The 13895-nt window shown below is 45.3% G+C and overlaps 1 protein-coding gene across 1 annotated transcript; it reads right to left on the bottom strand.

Annotated features, from left to right (window-relative positions):
* Positions 1 to 3183: 3183 nt before the first annotated feature.
* CHRNA5 (cholinergic receptor nicotinic alpha 5 subunit) lies at positions 3184 to 12569 on the bottom strand. Its single transcript, XM_035024369.1, has 5 exons — positions 12503 to 12569; positions 9313 to 9357; positions 7949 to 8058; positions 5193 to 6024; positions 3184 to 3345 (listed from the first exon to the last, which is right to left on the bottom strand). The coding sequence occupies exons 2-5, from the start codon at positions 9337 to 9339 to the stop codon at positions 3184 to 3186; spliced, it is 1131 nt and encodes a 376-aa protein (XP_034880260.1). The 5' UTR covers positions 9340 to 9357; positions 12503 to 12569.
* Positions 12570 to 13895: the final 1326 nt, after the last annotated feature.

The raw sequence follows: 13895 nt of genomic DNA, 5'->3' as shown, positions 1-13895 counted from the left end.
CCGAGCATGTTGTCTTCAAGGCTCGTCCGCGTCATGGGTGTCAGAATGTCCTTCCTGTTCGAGGCTGCGTGATACTCTGGTGCCCGTGTGTGCATTCTGCTTATCCATTCATCCGCCGCTGGACACCGGGGTGGCTCCCACATTTTGGCTGCTGTGAACATGGGTGCACAAGAATCTGTTTGAGACCCTGCTCTCAATTCTTTGGGGTGTATGCCCGGAGCTGGAACTGTCGGATCCTGCAGTAATTCTACTTTTAAGTTTTTGAGGAAGCACCGAACTGCTTTCCACATGGCTGCACCGTCCCGCGCACCCACGAGGGCTCCAGCCGGCCTCGTCCTCGTCAACACTTGCTTCCTGGGCTTTTGGTAACGGCCATCCTAATGCATGGACGCGGTGTCTCACTGTGGCTTTGATTTCGCATTTATGTGATGTTGAGTCATGCTGAGCTGCTTCTCCTGAGCCTCTCGGCCATCTGTACGTCTTCTTCGGAGACATGTCTGCTCAAGTCCTTTCCCGCTTCTGCATTGGGTTGTTTGGCTGTTTGGGTTGTTAAGTTTTAGGAGTTCTCTATATATTGCAGATATTAACCTCCTATCAGGTATGTGATGTGCAAATATTTTCTCCCACTCTCTGGGTTGCCTTTTCACTCTGTTGATAGTGTCTTTTGATGCACAGAAGTTTTAAATTTTCACTAATTCCAGTTTGTCAGTCTTTTGTCATCTGTGCTCTTTTGTGTGATAGCCAAGAAATCCCCGCTAAATCCGGTGTTGTAAAGAATCTGTCCTGTTTTCTTCCAAGGCGTTTATTGTTTTAAGTGTTACACTTAGGCTTTTCTCACACTTTCTGTCATCAAGCTACCAGCATTGTTTTTGGCATTTCAAGGCTTATTTATTTATCCAGTTGTCTTGATTTTATCAAAAGAGAGCCGTGCAAGAAAAACGTCAAGAGTGTTTATTATAGATAAATCAACATTTAACCAGCCTTTTTGGTAAAGAAACGTCAAAATACAGTTTTCCTGCAACGTTAGGTGGTATGCTCTACCACAGAATATGTAAAAATGGCCTAAATACGAAAACTGTTGCCCTTTTTGCGGTGGGTGAGGCATAATGAGACAGGGGAACTGGCTGCTCCGAAATGGGAACGTCTGTTTGGGTATCACAAGAGATTTCCTGAGGGCCCTCTGACCTCGCCCGCAACCTCCTCCACGTTTTGTACTGTTTCAGCAGCTCCGCTCCCACTGCCGCTCTGACCGCGCACCCCTGGTTCTCCCGTCTCCCGAGGGTCTGGGGGCCGCGCCTGCACCGCGGGGCATCTCCACGTGCAGCATCCCGAGTGACTGCTGGGAGAGGTTGTGCCTGGCCCCACGGTCATTGCAGCCGAACCTCTGCAACGGCATTCCTCAGCCCTGGCAGCAGTGCCGTTTCTGGTCAGATAATTCTGCACTGGAGGACTGTCCTGTACATCGTAGGATCTTTAGTGGCCCCCCGGCCTCTGCCCACTAGATGCCAGTGACATACCCCGGTCCCTTGCCGGTTAGGACAACCAAAAATGTCTCCAAAAATTAAGTGTCCCCTCGAGTGCAAAACTGCCCCTGATTGAGGCCCACTGCTTTAGACGGATTATTAAGAAGCAACTCGCCTGCACTGCAGGTCTGAGTCTGACTGGCCACTGGTAGGAGACGAGGATTCCCAGAGACCATTCTGATCTTCTCACTGGGCATTTTGATGTTTTGGCTACACAGAAATAAAACTGACAAAATTGCAGCCCGCGGTGACTCACGTTTCAGTAAGTCAAAGGAAGATTTCTGTAAAATTTATTTACTTACAGGAATTTTAAGTAACAGCAACGCAGACAGATGAGGAATCGGGGAGATGACGTGCGAAGCTAGCTAACAGGCAGTTTAAACTCAGCAAACCCAACGTTCACCTGTTAAATGACACTGAACATGTGCCTACAGTAGGACAGAGATGAGACGGATCCCCTCCGTCTTCCAGAGAGCGCTGACTTGCCCTTAGATGATTACTTACTATAAATAAGGCATTTGTTCTCGCAAGAGCTAGGAGCTGCTCATCAAACCCGGGCTCCTGTTGCTGTGCTGTCCTGGGTCGCAGCTGAACAGGGGCACGAGAGAGGGACTCTAACTCGTGCACCCTCGACAGTCCATCGGTCCTGAGTGAGCAGGGAAAGGCTACCGCTGCATGACATCTACCAGCCCTCACAACTCGAAGGCTCTAGCACTGTAACTGTTGGGACGAAAGAGAGAAACCAAAACATTACAGATATGTAACGATGTGCTTCTACCTAATTAGAAACCACCTTTAATCTCGGAAGATGGTTTCCTCACAGTAGGACTTGGTAGTATCCATGGAGGTTTTGAGTTTTAAAACTGGGATTCACTTCATTGTAGAGGACTATGCTGAGTGAAGGATACAGAAGTGCTACAATTTATATAGAAGGTGGTTATTATGGAAAATATGGACAAGGGGGTTGAAATTACTGTTAATTATTGAGATACTTGTGCATGTCCACAGGGGTTGTCTATTGTATGATTTTACAGTGGACGGTAAGCTACAAAAATAGTTAATACAACAATTGTTCAGTTAAAGCATCTAAGGAATAAAGTAAGCCTTCGAGGAATTCCCACCTTTCACTTTTTAAAATGTTGGTTATAGAAAAATCAGCATCACATTAAATGGTTGCTGTACCAGGTAGCTGGCTTATTTAATATGGCAGTAGGACACCGTGCCCAAGGTCAGCTCTTCCGCTGCAGATACAGGACAGAGAGAGATTTAAAATGTGTGCCTTTACCAAATGCAGAAAAAGTCCTGACATCAATCTTCAGGTACAACGGGAATTTTCCAACACAATCAAAAGATGAGCTTCACGTTGATTACAAACCAGTGTTACTTGCCAGGATACAAACAGTAGGTTTTCACTAGCACAGTTCGGGTACTATTCCACTGCTATTTCTAGACCAAATGTGGAGTCAGTTAGTGCTTCTCTCATGCAGGTAAAATGTTCGAATGGGCGATCTATTAAGATAAACCAGTGTTAGCAACTGTCAGTCTGTTGGTTAGAGCTGGCGTCAAATTTCAAGCACAATGTACATTTTCTAAGTTTATAGGTAGCAGAGTTACACGTGCGTTTGGCAACCAAACTCCTACTGTGTCCCCTGGGCAGGTATCACTTATTTGCATCTCCAATATGAACCGGGACTATGATACTGGCCCACTTGTAAATAACAGGAACGAAAAGCCCAAGAGATCCAACAACTGAGACCAGAAGAAAAGTCCACAGAAACATCCGATCCAGCACCTGGGCTATGAATTTCCAGTCTTCAACAACCTGTTGCAAAAAAGAGAAAGAAAAAAACACACATTAAACACATAATTTAAAATTGTGTAATTACTGTAAGATACTACACACTGAGTTAGGGGCCAGATCAGGTTCTGCCTCCTGCCACTGCTCACAACAGCGAGGGAGCTCTGGGACACACACAGCTTCCACAGGCTCTCAGAGATGCTACGTGCTCTGTTAATTTACACGTTGATTTGTAGCATATCACACGTGGCATATTTTGATAGCTTTTTAATAGTCAGGATATACTACTTGGATATTTTTTAATAAACTAAAAAAAAATCTCTTATTATATACAGTTATTTCTGTTACTTATTCTTGCCCAGTAGTGTTTACTTATTTTAATTTTTAAAGAGAGCCCAGCCTAAGGTTAATTTCAAGTCAAATTAAAAGTTGGTTCAGAATAATACTTATTAGCCCTTAATCTTCTTCCCCTCCCCACAACCTGCATTATTTGGTTTTGGATTCCCTAGGGGCCATTTTAATCTAAGTTCATGAATTCAGATCTGCTGGCATGGACCTCATTTCATCCCGTTTTGCAGCCTAAGCAGGGAGCGAGCTCAGCAGCCCTGAGTGACCTCAAAGGAAGGGCAGGTGGAGACCAGCCCCTGAGCACCAGAGGCTGCCCCTGCCTTTGTGAGGCATGAGGTCCCCTACAGGAGCTCTGCTCCCACTGTGGGATAATGTGGACTTTAGGTGGCTGTAAACACCCTACTGATGGTCTCAGTCCCCCTGAAAATAAAACCCATTTACTGGCTCCAGGGGGGGTGAGCACTGGCCGTTTTGCACAATACTTTGCAGACATTTATTAAATTTCATCTCAATCCAAGTCATTATTTAATATTTATATGTTTTAAGACTCCATCTATAGCTTCAGACCTCATAAACTAATCATACTAATCATGAAATAGAAACCTTACAAATCGACAAGCATTAGAAGTTTTTCAGAAGTACATGTCATATGTTCCTTCTGGGGGGAGGGCTGTAATTTTACCAGATTTGTTTTGATGCTTCCCACACCTGCTAGAAATTTTTCCATTTAAAAAAGCTTTAGATGAGAATTCATATAATTTTAATGGGACTATTCAAAGTAAATTCAATTAGGAAAATGCTATATTCATAGCTTTACAAATACTACACAAGAGAAAGAATAGTGACACTGAAATTTGACGTTTTAAAAGAAAATTCAACCTAATATCACATTAGGAGAACGTATCTATGTTCAATTCTTATTTTAAATATTAACCTCAAATAAGAAGCCAATGAGAGTTATTTTTCTCTAATAAAGTTTTACATGAATTTTTATTTTTAAGCAAATTAAGCATATTATTAAGCACTATTACTAAACTTCACATGAACACTTGGACATAGAATATATGACACCAGAGAATAGCTTACTGCTTTTAATTTCACTGATATCCTCTTGTAAATGAACAACAAAAAGACATATTCTGGAAGAGATCTCTTGGCTATACTTACAAAGCCTACATTAGGCTCACTTGTTAAAAAATAAAAGAACTTCTGATAAACGATCATGCCAAGCTGTGCCTACAGATCACCACAGAGTTCAGACACAAAGTTATGGAAGATAAAACAACCACGGCAGGATTATCACTCTTGAGAATGACAGAAGTTGCCGGGGGAATGGAGAAGCGAGGCGAGCAGAGATGCCCTGGTGCAGATGTTTTAACTGAAACCAGCTTTGGTTAGAGACCGTCTACGGAGCAGCACGTCAACATTCCTGGCCCTGGACCTCTGCGTCGTCTCGAGGGTCCTGCCATTTACTCTACCAGACTTAGAAGCAGATGCGCATCTGTCAACAACATGTCACAGACCTCACGGACATCGTTCTCCTTCATGACGTGCCTGGTGATGTAGTGGATAGAATCAAGTGCAGCTTCCAGTGGGTTTCGAGAGGACTCTGGTCTCCCAGGGCTCTCAGCCCCCTCTTCCTGAGCGAAGTACCTGTCTACGTGACTTCTCATGCAGAGCAGTTTGGGAAGCTTGTGGAGAAATATCTTGCGGACCCAAGGCGCCATGGCATCATGTGTTGAGGAAGAACGGTGGTGGATGTTGATGGCGAAGACAGTGACCATGATGGACAGCGTCACAAAAATCATGGTGAACACCAGGTACTCTCCGATCAGAGGGATGACTTTGGAAGACGAGGGGATGATCTCCTCGATAACCAGCAGGAAGACAGTCAAAGAGACCAGTACTGACGTGCAGAGACAGATCTTCTCCCCTTCGTGGGAGGGGAGATAGAAGACGAGCACGGTTAGAAACGAGAGGCCGATACAGGGAATGATAAGGAACAGGGTGTAGAAGAGAGGCAGGCGCTTGATTACGAAGGAGTATGTGATGTGTGGGTACCAGCAGGAGCTATCCGTTCTGTTCCCTTTGCTCCCTGTGGCGCTGACGATTTCCCATTCTCCATTGTCAAAGAAGTCTCTCTTGTCTACATCTTGGTCCTCTAAAATAATATCAACCTGGGACCCGTCGTAAGTCCAAGAACCAAACTTCATGGAGCAGTTCTGGAGATCGAATGGGAAAAATGTGACGTCGATGGTACAGGAACTCTTGTAGTTTGCCGGCGGCGTCCAGGTCACCGTGCCATCGTGCCTGACGACCGCTTTAGTGCTGGCCCCCTCGAAACGCCCGTCTGCGCTGAAACAGACACACGCACGTGACAATGAGAGACGAGACAGCCCAAGCCGGCACTTCACGAGCCTGCTGTGAAAGCAAGCCCACGCCAAAGCATGAGACACTTTGCAGGTGATTATGTTCGAAGGCCATCTTCCTTAAATACGGAACCCTCCTAGAACCGAACTCCTTCCACATCCTCTCCAAGACTGACGATCCAACTCTATTTCACAGCTCCCTGACATTTTATTTATTTATTTATTTTTTTATTCATGAGAGACAGAGCGAGAGAGAAAGGCAGAGGGAGAAACAGGCTCCCAAGGAGCAGGGAGCCCGATGCGGGACCCGATCCCAGGACCCTGAGATCATGACCTGAGCCGAAGGCAGACGCTTAACCATCTGAGCCACCCAGGCGCCCCTCCCTGACGTTTTAGAGGTTGAAAGAGTTCACCTTACTTATGAAATATAACTAGACTATTTAAACAATCAGAGAGTAGCCAGAGCCTGAATCCACGTTCCTAGACTCCCCGCACAGTGCTCTTCCCCTCCATCACAAACACTGGACGCCTGCTACGTGTGCTTCTCAAGCTCCGCGGCTCCATGAGCACACACCCTGTATTAGTCGACCAACATAAGCTTTCTTCGAAATACTGGTTTCTTTTATCTTAAAACTCATGTGAGTTTTTTGCTAGACTCATGCTTATGGAAGCATGTTTTCAGCGGCCTGGAGTAACATGACACTCTGGGGAGCTGTGTCCTGCAAACTTACATCTTGTTCCCTCTTCACCTACGGAGAAGCGTGCAGGGAAAAGGTGTTTAAACACTAATGTTTTTGCATAGCGTTTGCTCTGTCTTCATGCCAAATGCCTTCCTGCAAATACTACAGAGTGCTTTAGGAGAAGCACAGATTCCCAGATTTGCCATCGGGTGGTGCTAGAAAACCTGAAACTCGATCCCAGAATTATCCTTTCCCCAAGTGAAAAACCATCCTCAAAACACATCTAGGTAGGATGCCTATGAAGATGGGTTGACTCTACATTCCTCATCATGGGATAATTCCAATACAGTATTTAAGCAAAATTAGAAGCAAAACTTATTTGAACATAAAGTAGGATTTCAACTATTTTTTTTTTTAAATAGCCCCCAGGTGCACCTGGGTGGCTCAGTCATTAAGTGTCTGCCTTCGGCTCGGGTCATGATCCCAGGGTCCTGGGATCAAGCCCCACATCGGGCTCCCTGCTTGGTAAACCTGCTTCTCCCTCTCCCTCTGCTGTTCCCCCTGCTTGTGCTCTCTCTCTCTCTCTCGCTGCCTCTCTCTCTGTCAAATAAATAAATAAAATCTTTAAAAAAAATAAAATAATAAAAATAAAAAATAAAAATAGCCCCCAAATCTAGGAGGCAATCTGCCAAATGTGTAGTCTATTAAGTCGGAGGGTAAGTAGGACATCAGGCTGCCTCGTGCAAAGCCCACCTTGCCACAAGGAAGCTGTGTGATTGTGGACGAGGTTATAACACCATCACCTGTTCATCTGTCAACAATGCCACCTGAACAACAGTGGGCATTGAATAAAGCAGAGAGGCACGGAGCACACGGCCAGACACAGAGTGAGTCCTCTGTGCATGTCCGCTACCGTGCACGTTGCCTCCAAGTGCGGGGACAATGGGATTGATTATAGGTGACCCCCCCCAACTTCCTCACAGCTTTCTGGACTTCCCAAATGTTCTACAAGTCTTAAAAATCAAAGAACACGTTTATGATCAGGAAACAATGCACCAAGAAAAGAGAGGATCCATAGAACCTATGTGTAGGTTCACAAAACACACATGATCAAGTCATGTGATCTTAGAGCTAAACAATGTTCCAAAGGAAGAAAAAAGTACTACTGCCTAATAAAAATGCAAGCATTTTCTTTTGAAAACACAAAGTGGCATTTAGAAGATAACTTACTTATCAAACAAAACGATGTCTGGAGTCCAGAGAGAGTCTGAAGGGACGCGTATCACTTTGATTCCTCCGTAGTCCTCAGGACGCCATCTTAACTTCACATCTGTCCACTCCTTCAGAACAAAGACAACAGCCTCAATTGCCAATTGCAGTGACATCGATAGTCAAGAGTGGTAAAAGCTATACTTTTTACCACATCCAGAAGTTCTAGATATGAGAGCATCTCTGCTCGCCATAGAGAAAACTCAGCTCCACGTCTTTCTTAAGAGCATGAGAGTGCAGCCCTGGCCCCTGGCTCCAGCCCTGGTCCTCATGCAACACAGGTGAGGACTGTGCTCTGCTCAGCACCTCTTCCCCCACCAACGACCGCGGCCTGGGGCTGCGGCCATGGGCATGTAAGGACCGGGTTTAGGCAGACATTCTCTTTTCCAGCTGTATTGTCAATGGCTGGACTGGTCCCTGCAGGGGAACCGGATTTATTACATACTCCACGGTGTAAACACCTGTCCAACCTCCATGCAGTGACATTCTGAGATCATGTTAAGACTTGAACCCCCCAAAAAGGATGCATGCCTTTTAGGAGTTAGGGTCAGGGAAGTGGTAGTAGGTATTAAAATTCGGTATAATAAAGAAAGAGCAAAGGGAAGCACACAACAGCAGCTGAGGACATAGGTCTGGTGACCCAGAAGACAAAGAAGTCCTTTGTACAAAAGGGGCTACGTACATAAGAATAATTCATCCCCCGTTCCCATCTCACTCCAAGTAAACACCACAATCCTGGCAGCGGCCCAGGTGTTTGCTAAACCCCTGGCCTCCCACTGCTTCTCTGACCCCCTCTACACACCCCTCCCTCCTCATGGTTCACTCACCCCTACCCACACTGGCCCGCTTGCTCCTCCTTAAACAGACCAGGCACACTCCAGCCGCAGGGCCTTTGTATGTGCTGGTCCCTCTTTGCCTGGATCACATCTCCCCAGATATTCACATGGCTTGTTTCTTCTCCTCCAAGCCTTGCTCAAACATTACCTTCTCGCGATGCTTTCCCCACCCATCCTATTTAAAAGTACATCCCCAACACTCCGTATCCTTGCCCCCAGTGAAGCTTGTCAGTGTTCGAGGCACAATACGGCTTCCTTGTTTCTTTCCCCTGACTAGAAAGAAGCTCCCTGATGGCCAGGACTTCTGCCCATTTTGCTCACTGCTGCTTCCCCAGTGCCCAGCAGCTGCTCCACGGGAACCCCATCGACCCCCACCCTCCCGCATCCTGCCCACCCCCCGACACCCCCTGCTCATGTTTCTCTGTACTGCAAACCCTCCAGTCGCAGCACTTGGGACCACTCGGGTGACCGTTTGCATTTCATACACACCTGTTTCAACCAGACATTCGTTGTCATTAACTGATTTTTCTCATCCTATAAAACAAAAATGTAAATAAGGCTCATTATTTCAAGTACAGAAACAATAATTCTTGAAATAATAAGAATTTTCACAGTTTTTTACAAACACTCCTGTCCGTACAGTCCCTATACCCTGCTCATCGATGCTATTCTCTAGAAGGGCAGGATCATTTTTCCAGCCTAATTTCACGTTATTCCCTTCAATATGCTCTGTATTTCAGATAAACTGCCGTGGAGTACACCATTGGCATTTTAAATTTAACACTCACAGTCTCAACTACTCTATGTCCTCAAACCTGAGACACGGTCTAAGAAACAGGCACAGCATGATTTTACGTACTTAGCACTAAGAACGGAAAAAGCTGACAATGAATTGTAAGTCACCATTAATGATAAAACACGTGGTGGTTTTGAAAGTGCTGCGATGTGGGGAAGGGTAGTTATGCCCCCGCTGAGCACAGATCTGAATCTCTGACGAGCTGCTATGAAGAAAAATTACTGAGGTCACTGCCCTGAGTGCAACCTCAGAAGCTTTCACAGCCTGCTTTTCTAGAGAACTGGGGTCTTTGATACTTGGTACTCACACCTCCTTGATGTTATTTCTTTGCTGAGACCAGCTTTTCACTGAATTCTCAAGGCCCAATTAAAGTGACATTTCTTCCACTACATTTTGCTGAAATATCATGGAGCCGACTGGACCTGTACAAGACCATCGTGATCACCAACCACAGTGTGCGGGATATAACGCTAAGCGCAGAGACCCACAGAAGTAGGAGGCCATGCCTACGCTGCGGAGAGAGGACGTGGTTTTAAATGGCTTAGGTGCCTGGAGGGGACTCTTTCCAACAGCAGGTGAGTGGCCCGGGAGAGAGGAGGAGGACGGAGGAGGCACCTCCCTTGGGACAAAGACAGCGGTCAAGTCCCTCCATGGGAAAAATCACTGGGAAATACAGCAAGGCCATCCCCCCTACACTCCGGTTCCAAACGGCATTTGTCCTTGATTAAAGCACTCGAGCTGGAAAGGACCTAGAGATTTTTTCTACTGAAATCCACTGATTCTGCAAATATAGAAACTAGCCCAATGACGCCACTTGCCTGAACACCACCAGCTGGTGCGAGAGCCGACGTTAGAATTCAAAGCTCCTGAGTTTAAACCCTACCCTGCTGGCTCCACTGTCTGCCCCAAAGTCACGCAGCATCCAAGGAAGTGCTGGTCTCTGCACCAAATGCTCTAAACAGAAGCATTAACAATGAAGAAAGGTCTGGTAAACCCATTGCCTACAACGCTATAAGGCAGTAGGTCATCTTTGAGAATATAATGAAAATTACTGACATTTTCCCCAGAAAAATGTGAACACACATAAAGTTTGCACTATGGGCTAGGGCCCAATCAATACTTCGTATCTTCTACGCAGATAGAGGAATAATACCTAAGTTCACAACCGGCCCCAAATACGGGGGTACAGCCCAACTTAAGGTCACCCCTTGGGTGTCTCCCAAGCATGTCTCATGTGTTCAGCGCAACTCAGGATGCGACAGACGCAAACCTGAGCAAGGACAAATGCAGGACTGCACCAGGAGGCAAGAGCCCGTTAGCAGAGAAACAACTACACGTAAGTGGAGCAGACAATAGTTTCTTTAACCTGACCGTAAAATTAGCAACCGACAAGCAAGCCAATGTGGAGGTTTAAGAAAGAGTGAGCGAACGAGAACACACGGGAAAGAAGGCAGGAACCTGAGGGAACTTCCAGGAGGAGCGCCCAAACATGACCGCTGACCGAGGGGGACAGAGCTTAACGATGACAGGGACCTCTGTTCTCCATGCGCTCGCCTCACCTCCCCCGGCTCCTGTCCTCCTTCCCTCTCATCGCCATCACTGACCTTGTGTTCTGGGCTCTTCTCTCAGGAAACAACCCTTCGCCAACTTCCCTGCTTGGCCCACCCTTCCTTCTACCACCTCCTACAGATGTTCCTCGAGGATGGGCCTTCCTGCTTCCCCTGCTTGCTTGGAAACTCCTCGGTCCCGCGTTTTCAACACTCGGCCCTGGGCCAGGCTGTCCACGCTGACATCCTTAGCCTCCTCTCTCCTCACAGAGCCGGGCTTGATTTCCCAAGGCCCTCGGGAACATTTTCTTTTCCAGGTACCACAATCACCTGCTATCACAGTGGAACGCATCATCTCCTCTGGCCTTCCCCATATCGACGGATTTAACCTTTCAGACCCGTTCCTCTTCTCTTGTAACCGCTCAGGCTTCACAACCTGACACGTCCCACTCTACTCAGTGCCACTCCTTCTACCTGGCCTCCACCTTGCCTCTCAAGCTTCTCACCTCCTTCGCTCAAGACCGTGTATTTGTCCGTCCTTCGGCTCTTCCCAAAGCACCGCCTTGACCCTATCTGCTGCCATCAGATCTGTCATTCACTCAGCACTTACCGTGCACCAGGCACTGCTAGGCTCCGGGACGGAGCTGAGGAATGAAGCTCAGCCAGCTTTGAGGATGCCACACCAGAGTGCACGAGCACCAGCCGCTGTAACGGGCACCTCGTCAAAGTGCAAAGGGCCATGCGAACGGGGGAGGCTGTCTTAGGAACTCTGGAAAGATTCCACCACAGGTCAGACAACTAAATTTGGCCTTGACGGATAAGTGACTTGTTCCAGGAGGCAAAGTTCTCCAACAGAAAAACGCTGGGGGGCAAAGCGCTGTGGTGTGTAGGCTCTTCTGTGACCCACCGGGCCCTCCCAGGGAGCGGCTTCCAACATTAACCCTTTGATCTAAACAGCTGAAAAAAAGGCTCCATGTCACTCCTAAGCCTGTGATCATACTGCTCCTTGTTACTTCCCTCGCTTTAAAATGTTGACTTTTTTACATCATATTTTTAAATAGATGTAATGAGAAACTTCCATAAAAAATGTTTACTATCTTTGAACTTATTAAAAATAGGCCTATTATAATTACCAAATAAATGACTTCTAAACTATACAGTATCATATAAGCAGTGTATTCCTATGCCTACGGTATAGTAATTTTTCCCTGCTGAGCTCCTTCAGGAAAATGACTGTCTCACCCACCTTTGTCATGCTCACTGCCTAACACAGGGCACCCAGGATGCTCCCAGGAAGCCTGTACGAAATGAAGTACGTAATGATATGCACACCTACCACATCCACTAATTGAGATATTGCAAGGCCAAACTTTATTTTTATTTTGTCATTCAGGTGTTCCACAGGACGAACCCATCTTTCGTAGTCTTGAAACAAATCCTTAAACAAACTATCTTCATGTTTTGCAACAAAGGATGGTTCAGCTAATCCTGTATAAAAATGTTTAAGAGTTAGTGTATTAGCTTGTCTCCCACCAAATACCCCTACTTTAAAAAACGTTCGGCTTTATCAAAGAACCAACCTATTATTTAGACTATTGATAGAGCTTTTACAGTAAAATATTAATACAAATGTTTATGATCAATAAGAGACACTGTGGTTTGGATACATTTCTTAGTTAAATCAGATCACTCACATGGAAATATGCTGAGTTCTCTAGGAAACACTCAGTACTTAATACAGAGTATTTTAACAAGAGCTTTTAAGCTTTTAAATAAGTTACCAGAGCTAGAGGGGTTGCTTGTCATAAAATTCCAAACCTAGAAAACAGATACTTTGAAGTTCATTCATATCAACTGTAAATGTAAAATAAACAAGCTTTAACTTACATGATTTTAATATACGAACATAGAAATATTCAATGAATTATTCAGATTTGTCATACCTTTGTTTGCTATATATTTGTATAAAATTACCTCAGGGTGTAACACTTAAAAAAAACAGAGAGAAACAAAAAAAAAGAGAGAGAGAGAGAGTGAAACAAAATTTTAAAAATTCCAGATGCCATAGCCATGGACTGGTTAGATTTACGGGTCACAGTTATGTTTCTACTTCTACTGAGTTTAATTAAGCCTCTAAAGAAATGAGAGTTTTTGGTGTTGTATGGGTCAGAGTCTCCGTCAAGGATATGTGAAATGTGTGAAATTCAAGCATGTCATTTACGAGGACTCACAATTTTACAAAGAAAAACCATTTACTTGAACCAAAATACCACTGGCTTATTCATCATAAAGTACACATGCAGGGAGGGAATAGTAGCTAGTGATGGTCCTTCTGCAACCTAAATGAAACGGTCTGACAGAAAATGAGAGCTTTCGTGTCTAAAAGCTGTTAATTTTAGAGCTTCATGTTAAAATAGCATTACTGAACTATCCTCTCCTAATCCTGCTTAAAAATTTTTAGCCTCTGAAATACCAAAAGTTTGAGGTTGTTTAAAAGATAAAAATAACAAATAAAATGTCCTTTAATAGCATCTAAGAACCTTTTGCCTTAGGGGAAAAGATACTAGCTTGAATTGCCACCTCAAATCTTGTTTGAAAGCAAGTAGGTAGGGTATAAATAAGTTGATAGATGAATTCTAACATTCTACCTAATGATAATTCTTAAGACACTGCCTTGTAGGCCGCCCGGGTGGCTCAGTTGGTTAGGCGTCTGGTCATGATCCCGGGGT

Source organism: Mirounga leonina, unplaced genomic scaffold (genome assembly GCF_011800145.1).
Source record: "Mirounga leonina isolate KUSES-001 unplaced genomic scaffold, KU_Mleo_1.0 Mir_178, whole genome shotgun sequence".
In the NCBI taxonomy this organism is placed as follows: Eukaryota; Metazoa; Chordata; class Mammalia; order Carnivora; family Phocidae; genus Mirounga; species Mirounga leonina.
Note: the sequence above shows the minus strand (reverse complement) of the source record. Positions and strands in the feature narration are given on the sequence as shown.